Here is an 18,949-nt window from a genome sequence, read left to right on the forward strand (position 1 = left end):
TGGGGTGAAATTAGGGGCCTCAGCTTATATTTGGGTCGGCTTATACTCGAGTATATACGGTATATCACATTTTCACTGAAAAGTTATGACATTTAATTACCTGTTACGGCACCACCATGTGTTCAGAGTGTACCGTCATGTGCCTGACCACCAATGATCTAGTTGCTGGTGGACAAATATGCTCACAGCTACCCCACAGCTGAAACTTGCTAGTAAGTATAGTCCTGTGGTTACAGCAGCCTCAGCACTGGTTATGTAATAAGAGGTGGGAGAGACGTTGTAAATGGAATCGGAGTTAGCAATCTAGTAGAGACAGTGACTGTGTCCAGGCTGCAGCTCCACTGTCTGTAATGTGACAATGATCATTTTCTGTTTGTGCGGCCTTTGTCCTTCCTCCTTATTCACTAAGATCATGTACAGAGGATTTAAGGTCTCTGAATGCTTTTATATTCCCAGTATCCCTAAGATATGTAGAAGTATGTTTTAGAACAGACCTCTAAACCCCACTCCCACCATTCGTGTACTTTTGCTTTATTGTTGAGTATGTCTACCCTGAAAAGTAAGTCTTCTACCTTTTATTGTCTGTTCTAAAAACCTGGAATATTTGATAATCCAGGCTGTTGTCATGCTACCATCAAATTTGCTATTGGGGTGCATCTCGTGACAGGTCCAGCACTGTAACGGAAACCATGGCGGCGGAGCCTAAACATTTTTTTATTGTGGTAATGTTGCTGTGTAGACCTGATCCACTGTGGTCAGACCTTTTTTAACTGGGCACTCAAAGTGACCACAATGTAAAGTTTTATTTTTGTATGAAAGCTTGAAGGACCAGATGATATGACGCATCTCTGTTGGCCGGTACCAGCACGTCCTTATAATTCCAGCCCCTGTCTAGCAGATCACTGGTGATTATTGTCTGTATGTAATGTCTGGTAAAACAGATGTTCATGGTCTGTCAGACATAACACATCTTTTGTGTCCATTTTTTTTGATGGCTGCCCTGATGAAATGTCCAAAGGGAAGAGATTTACAGGAGTAGACACTTGTAGACATCCGACTCAGATGTTGGATCTAAGGCTCTGTTCACATCTGCACTGGAATGTTTTTCACATTTAGGCTATGTGACCTCATGCAAAAAAATGGCTGAAAAGAACAAAAAACTGTTTTTCACAGTCTTTTCAGCAGTTTTTTTTGCTTATAGTTCATTTTATCAGCTGTGTAGGCACACAGCCTTATGTACTATAAGTATGTAGCACTGACCCATGTCACCACCTTGTTGTATTAAGTGGGTCTTACAGCCAAAACTATCACTGGGGATCATTGTTTGATAATGTAGTGGGTTTTTTTTTAGCTCTACTTTGCTGCGTAGACTAGGACAGAGTCAGCATAGTCATTGAACTGCATTGAATTCACTGTATGATGGCTTGTTTTTATTATAATATTTTTTTAATGCCACCATTTTTGATACATAGGCTTTAAAAAAAAAAAAAAAAAAAAAAAATAAAAATAGATATATATATTTACAAATTTTCAGCAGTCTATAACATTGTATTTTTTAAACTGCATTCACTGTGCAGGATAAACAGCATATTTTGATAGTACAGGTCCACAGTATGTGGCAGTGCTAGTAAGGCCCCTTTCAAATTACATTTTGGTAAGGAACATCCATTAGATTGTGAATGTCAAAAAAGATGCAAATGTACAGCCTGATGTTGGGCCTATTGACTTTAAAAGGCCAAAATGTATTTATAATATCTTTTTATCACGTGTGATTGACCACGGTTTTCAGTCCCATACAGAGAATGCTCACATTCAGACCTTTAAACTCAATGGGTACACGTGGGAACTCAATGGGAACATGTCCGGGCTGTACATCGGCATGCCTTTTTTTTTTTTTTCCTGTTTTGGCAATCTACAGCATAATAGATGCCCTAAAATGTCATGTGAATGGGTTCTAATGTATACGTTTTTTGTTTTTCTTAATGTATAAAGAATTTTATAAGAAAAACTTTTTTGGGGGGGGAATTTATCCACATCATTGCTTTAGTTATAAATTGCAATTCCGAAGTCCTGCGGTGTATTGTGCCTGCCCCATTTTAACAGCTCAGTTGCTGCCTTCACTATTGATAGCAGCATCTGATGGGTTAAATAGCTAGGATCATATTATACAGTGAACACCTTCCATGGACTGTGTGCGCACAACTTCTGTCTTTTCACCTTATCCCTGTGTAATTCATTTACAGCACTTTGCACTAACTGCATAGCAGCAGTACAGTAAATGTATGAAGCATATGACCAAGGGGTTAATGAGTATTGTACTGGTAGAGGCCTAGGTAAAGCAGGGTGGTAACTCTGTATATATAGATAATGCCTTACTACTACCCCATTGTTTCTAGGGGAAGAGTTGTGCTTTTCTGTCTCACTCCCATTCATTGTAGCCTCTAAAAGGCACTCACCCTGCTGCCGTCTATACAAATGCAATATACATCTACTTGTAGGCATAGAGGAAAGAACGGGGTGGCACCACTGCTAACAACACCTTAACGTAACTCTTGCTGTGTGAGGTAGGAGTGAATGGGACAAAAGTCATGGGGTGCAGAAAACTTGTCCAAATGTGAAAACAATAGGAAAAAATGAATCTTTCGCACTCCCCATGAAGTAGAGCCTTTACAATTCTTGTTTCATGGTCTTCCCGCTTCCTCTGGCCTCCAAGGAGGCCAGAGGAAGCGGGAAGACCGTGAAACAAGGCTTGTTGCCCCTAGTCCGCATAGCCTCGGCTGTGCGTTTTTTTCTCTTTTCCATGCCGGCTGCCGGTGAATTGTAAAGTCTCTACTTCATGGCGAGTGCGAAAGCTTCATTTTTTCCTATTTTTTTGCAGTATACGTTTTCCTTGTGATGCTGCAGCATTGTGTCCTCCATATAATACAATGGTTTGTTGCTTTTCTCAAATAATGAATTGCAGTTAACCCCATCTCTTTCCTGTAGGTGAAACGCACTAATCTGAAGAAACCAAACTCTGAGAGGACCGGACATGGACTCCGGGTGAAGTTCAACCCTCTGGCTCTTCTGCTCGATGCATCTCTAGAAGGAGAGTTTGACCTAGTTCAGAGGATTATATATGAGGTACGGGCACTTCCCCCACAGCTTAACACTAAAATGATTAAAGACATTAGACGACCATAAAAAATGGCAGCAAATGCCTTGATCAATCTGTTACACTGTTAAGTCTATATTGAGGCCGATCTTTGTTGTTACACCACAAGTCAGGCGATGATACTGGCAGCCATACACATTATCAATAATGGAAAAATCTTTTGTCAAAAATGTTCTAATATTTTCAGTATTGACCAACTCTACTCCTTATAGGTGGAGGATCCCAGCAAACCCAATGATGAAGGAATCACACCCCTACATAACGCTGTGTGCGCCGGGCACCACCACATCGTGAAGTTCTTGTTGGACTTCGGTGTGAATGTGAATGCAGCCGACAGTGATGGGTGGTAAGTGCCCTCAATGTGAACTATTCTGCTGTTTTATTACTGTGATCTTATTATTTCTAATTCTAGTATAGTTGGGCTGAGTAAACTAGGCTAAGGGTACACAGAGATTGTAGTAACTGATCAACAAGTAACATTGCCGCAGCATCCCAAGCAGTCTGCATGTCTCCTGAACCGGTTATCTTCAGATGAGTCAATGGAGCTTTTCTGTCTCTTTCCTATATTTGTACTCATGATCATGTTAATAGCTGGGTTATTGTGGACACCCTTAACCCCTTAAGGACGCAGCCCATTTGGGCCTTAAGGACGCAGACAATTTTATTTTAACATTTTCGTTTTTTCCTCCTCGCCTTCAAAAATAATCACAACTCTTTCATATTTTCATCCACAGACTAGTATGAGTGCTTGTTTTTTGCGCGACCAATTGTCCGTTGTAATGCCATCACCCACTTTACCATAAAATGTATGGTGCAACCAAAAAAATACTGTTTGTGTGGGGAAATTAAAAAGAAAACCGCAATTTTGCTAATTTTGGAAGGTTTCATTTTCACGCTGTACAATTTATGGTAAAAAGGACATGTGTTCTTTATTCTTTGGGTCAATACGATTAAAATGATACCCATGATAACATACTTTTCTATTACTGTTGCGCTTAAAAAAAATCGCTAACTTTTTAACCAAATTAGTACGTTTTAAAATCCCACTATTTTGAAGACCTATAACTTTTCCATTTTTCCGTATAAGCGGCGGTATGAGGGCTCATTTTTTGCACCGTGATCTGTACTTTTTATTGATACCATATTTGCTTATATAAAACTTTTAATCAATTTTTATATTAAAAAATTTTGGAATAAAATGGACTTTATTTTTTTAAACGTTCACGCCGTTCACCGTACGGTATCAATAACATTTTATTTTAATAGTTCAGATATTTACGCACGCGGCGATACCAAATATGTATATAAAATATTTTTTTAACACTTTTTGGGGGTGAAATAGGGAAAATGGGACAATTTACGTTTTTATTGGGGGAGGGTGTTTTTCACATTTTTTTTACTTTTAATTATACACTTTAATAGTCCCCATAGGGGACTATTTATAGCAATAATTCGATTGCTAATACTGTTCAGGGCTATGTATAGGACATAGCACTGATCAGTGTTATCGGTCATCTTCTGCTCTGGTCTGCGGGAAGGCAGATCAGAGCAGAAGACGCCGGAAAGGCAGCGGAGCCAGGTGAGGGGACCTCCGCCTGCCATGCTGGATGATCGGATCGCCGTGGCAGCGATGCGGGCGATCCGATCACCCATTTTAATGCTGCAAATGCCGTGATCTTTATTGATCACTGCATCTTAAGGGGTTAATGGCGGACATCCGCGGGATCGTGGATGTCCGCCATTACAGGTGAGTCCTTGGCTGCAATCAGCAGTTGGGACCTGCCGCGCATGATCCGGGCATCGCTCCGATGCTCGCGGTTATGCTTAGGACGTAAATGTACGTCCTGCGTCGTTAAGGGGTTAATATGATCCTGTCATCTGACAGATGCAGAGATCTTTGACTGTCAGTGCCTAAAATGTTATGTATATACACGCGCTACTGGGAGATTTGCCTATAGCAGCTAAAAACAACCACACCACATGGAATATACAAAAATAAATATAATGTATTTCAGCGCTCAAATAGGACTTAATATATATACTTTAATTGCTGGAATGTCGGTATATATAATATAAATGTAAATATATGTAATTTTTATGAAATAATTCTGTGACTGTAGTTCATGTACCGTGCTGGTGAGCGTTACAGGGAATGAATGGATAAATAAATAAATAAATAGAAAAACATGCCCTTTTTTTTCTTTTGTGTTCACTTTCCCTGCTGGATTTTTGTATTAATGAATTGCTCCATGTAGTCAGTACTTCCAATAAATCGGCACTCTGCTGGAAAAGGATGTAAACCTAAAACCTAATGGCATGAGGCCGTAACACCCCTAAAAAACTCATATGACAATTGATACCTTTAGGGTGTGTTAGAAGGGAGGAATCCTCGTGGTGTTCCGGTCATCCGGGGCATTCCTGCCTGTAATCTGGATCCTGTAGATGTGGTGTTGGGGCCAGGAGGGTAACTTCTCTGGCCAGTAGCATCTCAACCTCGCTTATCCCGCCTGGAATATACCGATGTGGTTTGAAAAAGTGACGTCACTACTGGGAACCAAGAAGGGTAAAAAAGATTCTGACACGTTTCAAAAGTTATGCGGCTTCCTTCGATCCCAGACGAGCATAGCTTTTGAAACGCATCGAAATCTTTTTTGTCCTCCCTGGTTCACAGTAGTGACGTCACTTTACTTTTTCGAACCACATCGGTATACTCCAGGCGGGATAAACGAGGTTGAGATGCTACTGGCCAGAGAAATTACCCTCCTGACCCGAACACCACATCTACAGGATCCAGATTACAAGCAGGAATGCCCCGGATGACCGGAACACCACATGGATCCGGATTACAAGCAGGAATCCCCCGGACATCACGAGGATTCCTCCCTTCTCTCTTACAACACGTCCTAAAGGTATCGTTTGCCATAAGTTTTTTAGGGGTGTTACGGCCTCATGCCATTAGGTTTTAGGTTTACATCCTTTTCCAGCAGAGTGACTATTTATTGGAAGTACAGACTACACGGAGCAATTCAATAATACAAAAATCCAGCAGGGATCGGAACCCCATATCTCACAACATTGAAAAAACGGAATTATGTGAGTGTATCCTACTTGCACAATATAGAGATATATAGATATTGATAGATAAATAAAATATATATATATATATAAATTTTTTTTTTTTTTTTTTTTTTTTTTTTTTTTAAACAAAGTGAATACAAAGAGAAAAAGTGCATGTTTTTCTATACATTCATTTATTTATCCATTCATTCCCTGTAATGCTCACCAGCACGGTACATGAACTACAGTCACAGAATTATCTCATTAAAATTGTAGGTACATATATTTACATTTATATTTATATATACAGACATTCCAGCAATTAAAGCATGTGTATGTATTTATATTAAGTCCTATTTGAGCGCTGGAATACATTATATTTTTGTACAGTGCCTAAAATTGTTTAGTCTACCCCTCAACCAAATCTTCTTGTCCACTATAAAGGAAACTTAATATCATGCAAAACAATGAAAGATCTTCTTTCAGAACTTTCACACGCTGAGTGACCTAAGGACAAGCAAATGGCCCATTGCCATTTCACCCACTTAGGCCTTCACACCCACTTCTAGATCTTCTTGTACAAATGTGTAGGACTATAAATCTTCTATATACACACGCTTCCCATAAGTATGTGTGGCATTGCCATGTTGTATGGTGATGACATATTTCTAGTATGTGCCATGACGTCATGGTCAGAGTAGGCCTGGCCTCTAATATCCCCACTAATAAAAAGATTGGGCTGTGGTTCTGCAGGTGAATGGGGTCGGCTACAGCTCGTGCGCAGCTGACTGGCAGGGATTCCAAAGTGTGGGGGGAAAAGCAATCTTTTTCATATTTTTTGAGATACCAGAGGTCGGACCCCCACAATAAGTGATTACATATCCTAGAGCAGTGTTTTTTAATGTGCCCCCAGCTGTTGCAATACTACAACTGGAGAGACACTGGTTAGTGAAATACTGTCCTAGAGAGATACAATCATTGGGAATACCCCTCTAACAAACTAGTGTACGTACTGTTCAGAAATTGGGGAACTATACACTGGCTGCTGCTCGGCCTGCGAGGTCCCGGCATAGTGGGGGTAATGCAGTAGATTAGTATAGAGCAGCTTACTGTGTTCTGTCATTGATGGCTGTTGTGTTTCCCTCCTATCAGGACTCCACTGCACTGTGCAGCATCTTGTAACAGCGTCCACCTCTGCAAGATGCTGGTAGAATGTGGGGCAGCCATCTTTGCTACCACGATCAGTGATATTGAGACTGCTGCAGACAAATGTGAAGAGATGGAAGAGGGATATATTCAGTGTTCTCAATTCCTTTATGGTAATTCGCACTTTATTATTCTATGCAAATCTGTATGTATATCAATTATGTTTGATATCCTGACCTAAAGGTTTATGGTGACAGGAAGATTATGTCATCTGAGGTTCCCTCCAAACTAAAACTCGAAGGGTGCAGCACCTATCCAACTCACCCTTACTAAACCCCTTAAGCTTTTAGCTTAATATCTATGCTGCTGCTTGAATGTGACCCTTTAATTCTAACTATCTGTGGGGTCCAGGCTAAAGGAGATTACATCTTGTTACATGTCTTACTGAAATATCAGGATATACTTCAAGGTGAACCCAAACATAAAATACAACACCGCAAATAAGGGGTGTACTAGGGCTGCACGATATATCGCAAAAGCAATCGAATTGTGATTTTTGCTATTTGCGGTATAGCGATACGACCCCCGGGAAAACATGCGATTATCTGCTTGGGCTGGCTCCTGTGGCGGGGGCCGGCCAGAGCAGGTAAAAACTAATTTAAATACTAAGTCAGTGTTTCCTAACCAGGGGGCCTCCAGTCGGACGAGCAAATTGTGACCGGGGGGGGGGGGGGGGGGGTTGGAAATATTGCGACCGGGGGGGAATATTGCGACCGGGGGGGAATATTGCGACCGGGGGGGAATATTGTGACCGTGGGGGGGGGGGAATATTGTGACCGTGGGGGGGGATTGTGGGGGGGGGGGTGAAATGGGGGGAATATTGTGGACGAGGGGGGGATTGTGGGGGGGGGGGTGAAATGGGGGGAATATTGTGGACGAGGGGGGGATTGTGGGATTATGGGGGGATTTCACCATTTTTTTTTATTTATTTTTTTTATTATATCGTATCGCATATCGAAATCTCAATATTTAGGCCCAAAATCGCAATCGCACATTTTCCCCATATCGTGCAGCCCTAGGGTATACCCATACGAATATGGTTGCAGTATCATTTAAAGGGAACAATGGTACATTACACCCCCACAGAGAAAGGGATAAGCGGTTGGACCTCTCTATAAGAAACTTATCCCCTATCCTTGGGATAAGATGTAATGTACTGGAGTTCCCCTTTAACAAGCTGTAGGGCTGCTGCGATGCGGGTTTGTAAAACCTCTTCAGTTTACTGTCTTTTCTGAGTCTAATCACATGGTGTCCTTCTGATGGGACTCCCAACGATCAACTATTCTCTTTGGGGGGAACCTAACAACACGTGTTACATTTCCCTGCCATTACACAGTTTCCATCGAAATCATTGAGCTGTATATGTAATGATGGGATCTTTTGCGCCCTGCTCTTACCCATAGATGATGGGCCTAAAACCTCATGCCAAAGTTCCCTAGTACTTCTGTAAACTAGACCACCATTAACCCCATGATAAACGCAGACCTCCTTACTGCCCCAGGTGTTCAGGAGAAGCTGGGCGTCATGAATAAAGGTCTGGTGTACGGCCTGTGGGATTACGAAGCACAGAACGCTGATGAACTGTCATTTCGAGAAGGAGACGCCATCACGATCCTTAGGCGCAAAGATGATGCAGAGACGGACTGGTGGTGGGCACGTCTGAATGACAAGGAAGGATATGTGCCTAAGAACCTGTTGGGGGTAAGACTTCGAAATCGAGTTTTAGGATTTTTGTATTTTACCAGTGATGTAGACCTAAACAATACTTGTATAATAATATTGGGGGAGATTTATCAAAACCTGTCCAGAGGAAAAGTTGCTCAGTTGCCCATAGCAACCAATCAGATCGCTTCTTTCATTTTTAACAAGGCCTCTGCAAAATGAAAGAAGCGATCTCATTGGTTGCTAGGGGTAACTGGGCAACTTTTCCTTTGGATAGGTTTTGATAAATTCCCCCAATGTCACATCAGAGCTTTCTGATCATATAAGCCAGTGGTCTTCAAACTGTGGCCCTCCAGATTTTGCTAAACTACAATTCCCAGCATGCCCGGATAGCCAACGGCTGTCCGGGCATGCTGGGAGTTGTAGTTTTGCAACAGCTGGAGGGCCCCATTTTGAAGACCACTGATATAAGCAAACAATTGTTGTACTTTCTGATGTCAGTACAAGACTATTATTTACAGAGCCCCTCCTCCTCCCCCCTTTTTCTTTATCTGGCACAGCCAACATTTTTGTCAGTCAAGGTTCATGTAAATGTCAATAACTATCAAAGAGGTTCTGAAGCAGTTGGGGTTTCACTTTGTTTATTTACAGGATAGTATATACTGGTGGTGGCTTCAGAAGTGTTAGGTGTTTATTGCCTGACACATAGCTATGTCATAAATATTTGCAAACAAAATATCCTTTAACCCCTTAAGGACTCTTTTTCACCCACTTTCGTTTTTTCATCCTCCTCTTCTAAAAATCATAACGCATTCAATTTTGCACCTACAGACCCATATAAGGGCTTGTTTTTTTCCGTCACCAATTGTACTTTGTAATGACATCAATTATATTAAAACATAATCTGCGGCGGCAAAAAAAAATATATATATATATAATATAATATAATATAATATTTGGGTTGAAAAAAAGCCATTTGGCAACTTTTTCGGCCTTCCGTTTCTGCGTAGTGCACTTTCGGTAAAAATGACAGCTTATCTTTATTCTGTAGGTCCATACGGTTACAGGTATACCCAAATTATGTAGGTTTTATTTATTTTACTACTTTAAAAAAATTATAACCACATGCACCAACATTAGTATGTTTAAAATGGTCAAATTCTGACCCCTATAACTTTTTATTTTCCCACGTACGGGGCTATATGAGGGTTCTTTTTTTTGCGCCATGATCTGATGTTTTATCAGTACCATTTTTGTTTTAATAGGACTTTGTGATCGCTTTTATTAATATTTTTATGGTAAATGAAGTGACTAAAAATGCACAATTTTGGACTTTGGTATTTTTTTTACGTGTATGCCATTGACTGTGCAGTTTAGTTAACCTTATACGCACACTGCAGTACCACACATAATTTTATATATATTTTTTTATTACATTATTTTATTTAAAAAAAATAGGAAAAGTGGGTGATTCAAACTTTTATTGGGGGCACATATTCACATTTGTTAAAATTTTTTTTTTTCTTCTTTTAAACCTCTTTTTGCCATGCACCCTTTTGATTGCATACACTGATCTATGCTAAGCCATAGCATAGCATTGATCAGTATTATCGACACTCTGCTGCTCTAGCTTGCTGAGCAGGCATGGAGCAGTAGATCGCCGATTGGACGACGAGGAGACAGGTGAGGAACCTAAAGGGTTAATGTCGGGCATTAACCCTGGGTCCGGGCTGCTGATGGCAGTCGGGACCCAAGGGTTGGAAGCGTTCTCCGCTCGGGAGAACTGTTTAAACCCCGGTAACAGGACTCAGGACGTACAGGTATGCCCGGAGTCCTTAACTGGTTAAAATTGTGTTTTATCATCTACTAAAGTGATGGTATATCACTTCTCTGGTCCTTGACTGTGAGATGCTGCTGCCCTACTTAGAAAACCAGGGTCAGCTGTTCAGAAGACAAAGTAGTTCGGTTATTTATTAAAGAAAAAAAAATACACGTGATGTTAAGTCTTGATCATTCAGGGTCTCAGTCCTGACCCCCACCGATCGTTAGAATGAGCAGGGAGATTTAGAAGTGCATAGAGCCATCCAGTGCAGCAGGACAAAGAGAGAAGCGAGCTACCACATGCTTCTCCACACTCGTTCTAATGATTGGTGGTGGGGGGTCTCAGCATTGAGACCCCGACTGATCAAAGTTTCTGACATCTCAACATTTTTTTTAACTCACACTTTAGGGGGATATATTTCTGATTCTTGATCAGTCGGACCCCCACTGATGATAAAGTAATCCCATTATTAGGATGAGATTGGATTGCCTCTTTAAAGTTGGACACATCTTATATCTAGATAGCACAATTGAATATGAATTTCTAAATAAATTGTTTTGATTCCATTAAGTTGTAAATCCTTATCTTCTCCCCCCTACTCTTATGTATTTTTCAGCTGTACCCCCGTATAAAGCCCAGGCAGAGAACTCTAGCTTGAGTGGTACAGAACCCATCCCACGTTCATACTGGAAACTGCAGATCTTGTGCTGGAAACATTTCATCAGGACGCAGCTGCTCTTATTCGGAGGACGACATTTCACGTTCAGTACATCTCGCATTAGAAAACTGAGGGAAGATGAAGTAACTTGTCCCAAGTTGTATTATAAACCCTCAACACCCCCCCCCCCCCCCCCCCCCCAATGGCAAGTGTTTGCAAATGTTACAGTGATGATGCCATAGGACATCTGCCAGGACCGTGTCGCCATGCTCTAGCACAGATTTGCTGTTCTTCGGTACCACAGAGATGTCTCCGGTGTAAATAAGAAGTTTTAGCTTCACACATTTCTCTCCTTCGTCCTGCTTTTCGCCAATGTTTTAGTGCCTGTGCTTAAAGTACCGGGTGGACCCCTTGTATCTCACCCCATGTTGGGTACTACACCTCCAGCACTTCACTAGAGTCACTTGCCTTTTGATCTTCATTTCCAGTAGGGGGGGGGGGGGGGGGGGGGTCTTTTTATTTGCCAATCAAGAGTGCCCAATTTTTGTTTTTTTATCCACTTTTAAACCCTGAGGATATTGAAGAGAGAGGATCCGTATGTAGATGAATGACTGCAGCAAGGAGGAGTGAGCGGGGAGGAGAGCATGAAGAGCAAGTGTTATAGAAGACATAAGGGATGTGTATGGTGAGGTGGGGGTTCAGAGCGCCATGATTTCTATGTTGAGGGGAATTGTAAGTGGGGTAGGGGCAGAACACTATTTGCACTTTGAGCCATTTCTGCATAAACGCCACTAGTCATAACAGTACATTGAATGCCTGTCTTTTTACACGGTCAATGCGCACTAGTTGGGAGGTGATATAGCGCCATTAATTCTAACCTACAAGCGTGGGCACCATGTTTTTTTATATGCTGTGTTACTCTTTAGTGCCCAGGTCTACAGACAACTCATTGCTCTAGTTAAAGGGGTACTCCGGTGAAAACCTTTTTTCTTTTAAATCAACTGGTGGCAGAAAGTTAAACATATTTGTAAATTACTTCTATTAAAAAATCTATCTTTCTTTCTAATCCTTCCAGTACTTATTAGCTGCTGAATGCTACAGAGGAAATTCCTTTCTTTTTGGAACACTGATGACCTCACGAGCACAGTGCTCTCTGCTGACATCTCTGTCCATTTTAGCAACCATGTATAGCAGATGTATGCTAAGGGCAGCATGGTGGCTCAGTGGTTAGCACTGCTGCCTTGGTAGTGCTGAAGACTTAGGTTCAAATCCCACTGAGGACAACAATAAATAGCGCATTATTATTATTATAATAACGTCAGCAGAGAGAACTGTGTTCGTGATGTCATCAGAGAGCATTCCAAAAAGAAAAGAATTTCCTCTGTAGTATTCAGCAGTTAATAAGTACTGGAAGGATTAAGATTTTTTAATAGAAGTAATTTACAAATACGTTTAACTTTCTGCCACCAGTTGATTTAAAAGAAAAAAAGGTTTTCACCGGAGTACCCCTTTAAGGGTTTTTAGCCAGTAGGGCACCCTCCTTACACACTTGCCTAAATTTGGAGACCTCACAGCTACACTGTTGTAGTTCTTTAACAGGTTATGTTTGATGCAGGATTTGGACACTGAAGGTGAATTTATATGAAATGATAGAGGGGACTGTAAGTATTTAGGAAAACATGGCTGCTTTCTTCTAGAAATAATGTGACTTTGGGTTCAGCTTGAAGTGACTGGTAAGTTGCAATACCACCTGTGGGCAAGTGTGATGGGGCGAACACTAAAAGAAAAACAGCCCTATTTTTCGAAACCCCTTTAAAATGACAGGTTTTGGATGTAGCTCCTATCTATGTAACTAATAGTTCCAGCATAGATGAAATGTTTAGGGTAACAGCTGGAGAGCCAAAGAACAGACCTAAGGGTAACTGTCCACTTGATTGTAAATGTTGGACACTTCATGGGACAGAAACCTCTATGGCAGTGGTCTCCAATCTGCGGACCTCCAGATGTTGCAAAACTACAACTCCCGGCATGCCCGGACAGCCAACGGCTGTCCGGGCGTGCTGGGAGTTGTAGTTTTGCAACATCTGGAGGTCCGCAGGCTGGAGACCACTGCTCTATGGTGACATTGTTGGCACCTTCTGCTTCCCAGAGAGAGAGGTCAGGACATGGACATAGCCCTTAAATGAGAGGTCTCCAACTTGTCTCTCCAGCTGTTGCCAAACTACACCTCCCAGTATTCCCTGACAAGCTGGGAGTTGTAGTCTGGCAGCAGCTGGATACCCACAGGTTGGTTGCCACCGTTTCAAACTGTGACAGTAAGTGATTTAGGAGAGTCTGGTTGGTGTGACTAGAGATGAGCGAACTTACAGTAAATTCGATCCGTCACAAACTTCTCAGCTCGGCAGTTGATTACTTTTCCTGCATAAATTAGTTCAGCCTTCAGGTGCTCCGGTGGGCTGGAAAAGGTGGATACAGTCCTAGGAGACTCTTTCCTAGGAATGTATCCACCTTTTCCAGCTCACCGAAGCACCTGAAGACTGAACTAATTTATGCAGGAAAAGACATCAACTGCCGAGCCGAGAAGTTCGTGACGAATCAAACTTACTGTAAGTTCGCTCATCTCTAGGTGTGACGAGTGCTATGTGAGTGTTGGATTTTTTTTTTTATGGAAGTTATGCAATAAGCTATACACTGTATTGTGAAGTATATATATATGAAATAATTTCACTGGAACTCACTGTACATGCTTTAATACCAGAAGTTTTTTTTCCTTATTTTAGGCAGTGTTAAACTCTTCTCCTTGGGGTGTACACAGCTCTACCACAGATAGGTGTCAGTTCTGTTTTCACATAATGCCGTGCTACATATGCTCTTAAAGATGTTTGCATTCAGTGTATATATTGTGGTGATGGTGGAAACAAAATTAAAAAAGAAGAAAAAAAAAAGTATAAGGTTATTTGTTAAATTTATTTGCTACTACTGAAGTTTGTTTCTGAAAAGATCTAGATGATAGATTTCGGAAAGAAAACCTGTTGTAAATTATCAATAAAATGCTAAAGCATGTCCCAATGGTCTGTGTCTGCAGTTTATTTGTTCTTGATGGGAAGGGGGGCAAAAAGCTAGCTGAGACCTGCCGTATTTAAAGGGGTACTCCCGTGGAAAACTTCATCATTTTTTTTTTTTTTTTTTTTTTTTTTTAAATCAACTGGTGCCAGAAAGTTATTAAACAGATTTGTAAATCACTTCTATTAAAAAAAGAAAATCAATCCTTCCAGTACTTTTTAGGGGCTGTATACTAAAGAGAAATCCAAAAAGAAATGCATTTCCTGTGATGCCCTGACCACAGTGCTCTCTGCTGACCTCTACTGTCCATTTTAGGAACTGTCCAGAGAAGCATATGTTTGCTGTCCATTTTAGGAACTGGAGAAAATCCCCATAGCAGAGGTCAGCAGAGAGCACTGTGGTCAGGGCATCACAGGAAATGCATTTCTTTTTTGGATTTCTCTTAATTATACAGCCCCTAAAAAGTACTGGAAGGATTAAAAAATTTTTAATAGAAGTGATTTACAAATCTGTACCTTCTGGCACCAGTTGATCTTAAAAAAATAATTTCCACGGGAGTACCCCTTTAAGGCTTTATTTTCATCAGGACAGTAAATTTATGGGACACATCAGAATACAGGGATTTTTTTTTCTTATTTATATCAAGGCATTTCCATTTACTTGAGAGCAAACGAAGTACTAGGGACTACACTCCCCAAAAGTTTTGCTTTATTTTGCAAGACTTAAAAGAGCAATACACAAAGCTTTTGAGTTCCGCAAAAATATACACTTTTAGAATGACTAGTATGTTTGAAGTGAATTGGTTCGCCATGGTATACTTTAGCATACCTTTTTTGTCTGTATCCTGACATGCATCCTGTGTACTGCCGAAATGTGATATATGAATGTAACCTCAAGCTGATGGTGTCCTACAAGACTAGAACTAAGCATTGCTTACAGGTAGTACAGTGCTTGTATGGTCCAGATTTATCTGGGAGACCAATATGTGTCTGATATATCCTGATTTATCTGGGAGACCAATATGTGTCTGATATATCCTAGGCCTATGTACAGGGGTCCTCACAATGGGCTCTCATATAGAACAGAAATGCTGTGGAGAGACACAGAGGGACATTTATCAAGGGATTATTTTTTTTTTTTTTTTAATAGCTTACATAAGTCGCACAAAAAGTAGCACGTGCACCTAAGCAATTTTTTGTGCGACTTTTGTGGGTAAGCAAAAAATTCAGCCCTACCTAAGCAATTTTCAGTTTTCACTTTGCAGTGGTCGGGAATTTATCAAGTGCAAAAAAAAAGTTGCAAACCCTCTACAAAAAGTTGCAAACGTAAGCCAGGTCAGACCTGGCTTACAAACTTGCCATTGACAGCAATTTTTTAAAAGTCACAACTTTTGTGCAACTTCTTGCACGGCTCCGCTCCACAGCCACCTGCCCGCATCTATCACCCGCTCGCTAGGTATTCCAGAACTACAACTCCCAGCATTCCCTTACAGTGAGGACATGCTGGTAGTTGTAGCTCTGCAATACCTAGCAGGCAGGTGATAGATACGGGCAGGTGGCCCGGGAGCGGAGCTGGCCAACAGGAAAACTAATTGACAGCACTGTAATTTCATATTTCCCGGGCAGACCAGTGATTGGTCCAGACCTCCTGTCCAGTCACAGCTGCCAGCTGGAAATATGAAGTTACAGGTGGTGTTTTAAATTGTATATGGATCCAGCATGTCACCCAGTCAGAGGCTATATGCCCAGCAGAGGTGAGTGGATAGTTGAGTGTTAGGCTCAGAATTTCTGCTAGGGTCCCATCCTAAATGAGGCCACCTCCCCGTGGTGGATGAGGGACACGTTTTGATCAAAAAGTGCGCTAAGAGCCTAAATTTTGTGACCAATGTGTGCTGCTGCAATTCTTTTTTTTTTTTTTGTATACTCTGTATCCGCCACAGCAGTGTGCACCCGTGTATTAGGTTGTTGTGCTGGCTATTTTTCTTTTTGCTTGTATCTATAAAACTATTAGTTACATAGTTAGTTACATAGTACGGTTGAAAAAAGACATACGTCCATCAAGTTCAACCAGGGAATTGAAGGGTAGGGGTGTGGTGGGATATTGAGGAAGGGATGGGATTTTATATTTCTTCATAAGCATTAATGTTATTTTGTTCCAGGAATGTATCGAACCCTGTTTTAAAGCTGTAAATTTTTTCTGAGGTAGACTGTTCCATAAGTTCACAGTTCTTATGGTAAAGAAGGCGTGTCGCCCCTTGAGACTAAACCTTTTCTTCTCCAGACGGAGGGAGTGCCTGGAACAGTTTTTCTCCATATTTTTTGTATGGGCCATTTATATACTTATATACGTTTATCATATCCCCCCTTAAATGTCTCTTCTCAAGACTAAACAATTGTAACTCCTCTAATCGCTCCTCGTAGCTAAGATGTTCCATGCCCCATATTAGTTTAGTCGCGCGTCTCTGCACCCTTTCCAGCTCCACAGTGTCCCTTTTATGGACAGGTGACCAAAACTGAACAGCATATTCCAGGTGAGGCCGTACCAATGCTTTATAAAGGGGGAGTATTATGTCCCGGTCCCTAGAGTCCATGCCTCTTTTTATACATGACCATATCCTGCCGGCTTTGGAAGCAGCAGCCTGACATTGCATGCTATTCTGTAGTCTGTGATCTACAAGTACACCCAAATTATTAAATGGGCACTTGTGAAATCAAAAAATTGATATGTTGTAGTACTTAAGTACTACAACATATCTCTAATATACTTTAATTAAAAAAAAGTGATTTTAAAACAGTTTAAAATCACTTTTAAATTCAGCCACTAGGGGTCGCCCTCCTACTAGTAGCCGAATGCATTAGGCAGTGACGTCACTAATGAATTTCGACTCGTTGAAGCCTGGCAACGAGTCGGAATTCATTCACTGCGGTGCTCACTCCCGCCTGTCAATCAGACAGGCGGGAGCGAGCGCTTTGAAAGAAGAGGACGCGAGCAGGCTCCCTGGCAGGCCCCGGCTCCCGGCGACAGGTAAAAATATCTATGTTGTATCTGTTTTCAATGTGTTTTTGTGCTTTTGCAGGGGGAGGTAGTGGGTTGAGCGGCGGGAGCGGGATGTGCGGCCATTCACCTATACAGTATGCCTCCAGCTGTTTTCCCACTACAACTCCCAGCATGCCCTGACAGCCAAAAGATGTCAGAGCAAGCTGGGAGTTGTAGTGGGGAAACAGCTGGAGGGACACGGAGTAGGTGAACTAAGGGGTGTGGGGAGTGAGTTGAGCGGCGGGGTGGGGGGGGGTTGCGAGCTGCGCAGCGGGGAGTGGGATGTGCACAGCGATCACAGATACTGTTTTCAGCTATACAGTATGCCTCCAGTTGTTTCCCCACTACAACTCCCAGCATGCCCTGACAGCTAATAGATGTAAGGGCAAGCTGGGAGTTGCAGTGGGGAAACAGCTGGAGGCACCCTGTATAGGTGAACTACGGGCGGAAGTGTCGGCCCCAGCAGGCATCAGTGACGTGGTGCCTGCTGGGGAAGTCTGCCTGGTAGTGAGCACACTACCAGGCAGACAAAAAGGCATTTTTTAATATGTAAAAAAAAATTAAAGGCAGGGAGGGGGTTAGGGATAGATGGGTAATAGGCAGGGACAGGAAAAAGAAAAAAAAAGTGGTGGTGGGAGCTACCCTTTAAAGAAAATTAGATAAGTTGATGTGTGTATGTAATGCAAGTGTAATGTTGTTTACATTTTATTCAATTATGTTTTCACTGGGGGCTGACATTACTTAGAGCATCTGTGATGATGTCACTTAACGACACCTTCAGATGCTGTACACTGTATGTAAGCTCACTGTACAGGTGCTGCTGTTAGTGTAGGCTATTCTTATTACACTGTCTTTGCAAACACCTTATATAGAATAGCACATTGATGTCCAAAGCTATTATAGATCCTCTGTAGAGTGCATAACCTATTTGGTTTATCCTTCCCTCCCCCCAAATAGAAGTTTTTTTTTATTTTTTGATCTTACCAGATTAATACCTGGATTCAGCATCGGCACCTGCTCGGTGGGTTCCGGTTGCTGTTTTCCGTCTCCCCTTGTGGTACTTAAGTGTGCTTATGCAGGGGAGATGCGATGGGGGCCGAATCGCGGATCTCCAGTTCCTGCCTTCTGGTCCTGTGCTCGCTGGTCCTCAGAACAGGCCGCAGCGTCGCTAGGCTCTGAGGACTCTATGGTTAAACGTCGCTACCGGTTGGAGTCCTCTGGGGGGAAGAGAGGCGGGGATTTCAAATCCCCAGTATATCAGGGCCTTGGCTTTAGCAGCAGGTGATTGCCC

At 41.8% G+C, this 18,949-nt stretch overlaps 1 protein-coding gene across 8 annotated transcripts in view; it reads left to right on the top strand.

Moving 5' to 3' along the window:
• Positions 1-12,956, top strand: part of PPP1R13B (protein phosphatase 1 regulatory subunit 13B) — a 95,548-nt gene extending 82,592 nt beyond the window's left edge. For 3 of the 8 annotated variants that reach the window (XM_056544974.1, XM_056544975.1, XM_056544982.1), the window contains 5 exons: positions 2,986-3,123; positions 3,367-3,500; positions 7,364-7,530; positions 8,919-9,118; positions 11,518-12,955. In XM_056544974.1, the coding sequence (XP_056400949.1) occupies positions 2,986-3,123; positions 3,367-3,500; positions 7,364-7,530; positions 8,919-9,118; positions 11,518-11,559 (681 nt within the window). In that variant the 3' untranslated portion in view covers positions 11,560-12,955. Of the gene's footprint in view, positions 1-2,985; positions 3,124-3,366; positions 3,501-7,363; positions 7,531-8,918; positions 9,119-11,517 lie in introns of all 8 variants that reach the window. The other 5 variants (XM_056544977.1, XM_056544981.1, XM_056544979.1 and 2 more) reach the window with 3 other exon arrangements.
• Positions 12,957-18,949: the final 5,993 nt, after the last annotated feature.

The sequence above is a fragment of the Hyla sarda genome, chromosome 11 (genome assembly GCF_029499605.1).
Source record: "Hyla sarda isolate aHylSar1 chromosome 11, aHylSar1.hap1, whole genome shotgun sequence".
NCBI classification, from domain to species: Eukaryota; Metazoa; Chordata; class Amphibia; order Anura; family Hylidae; genus Hyla; species Hyla sarda.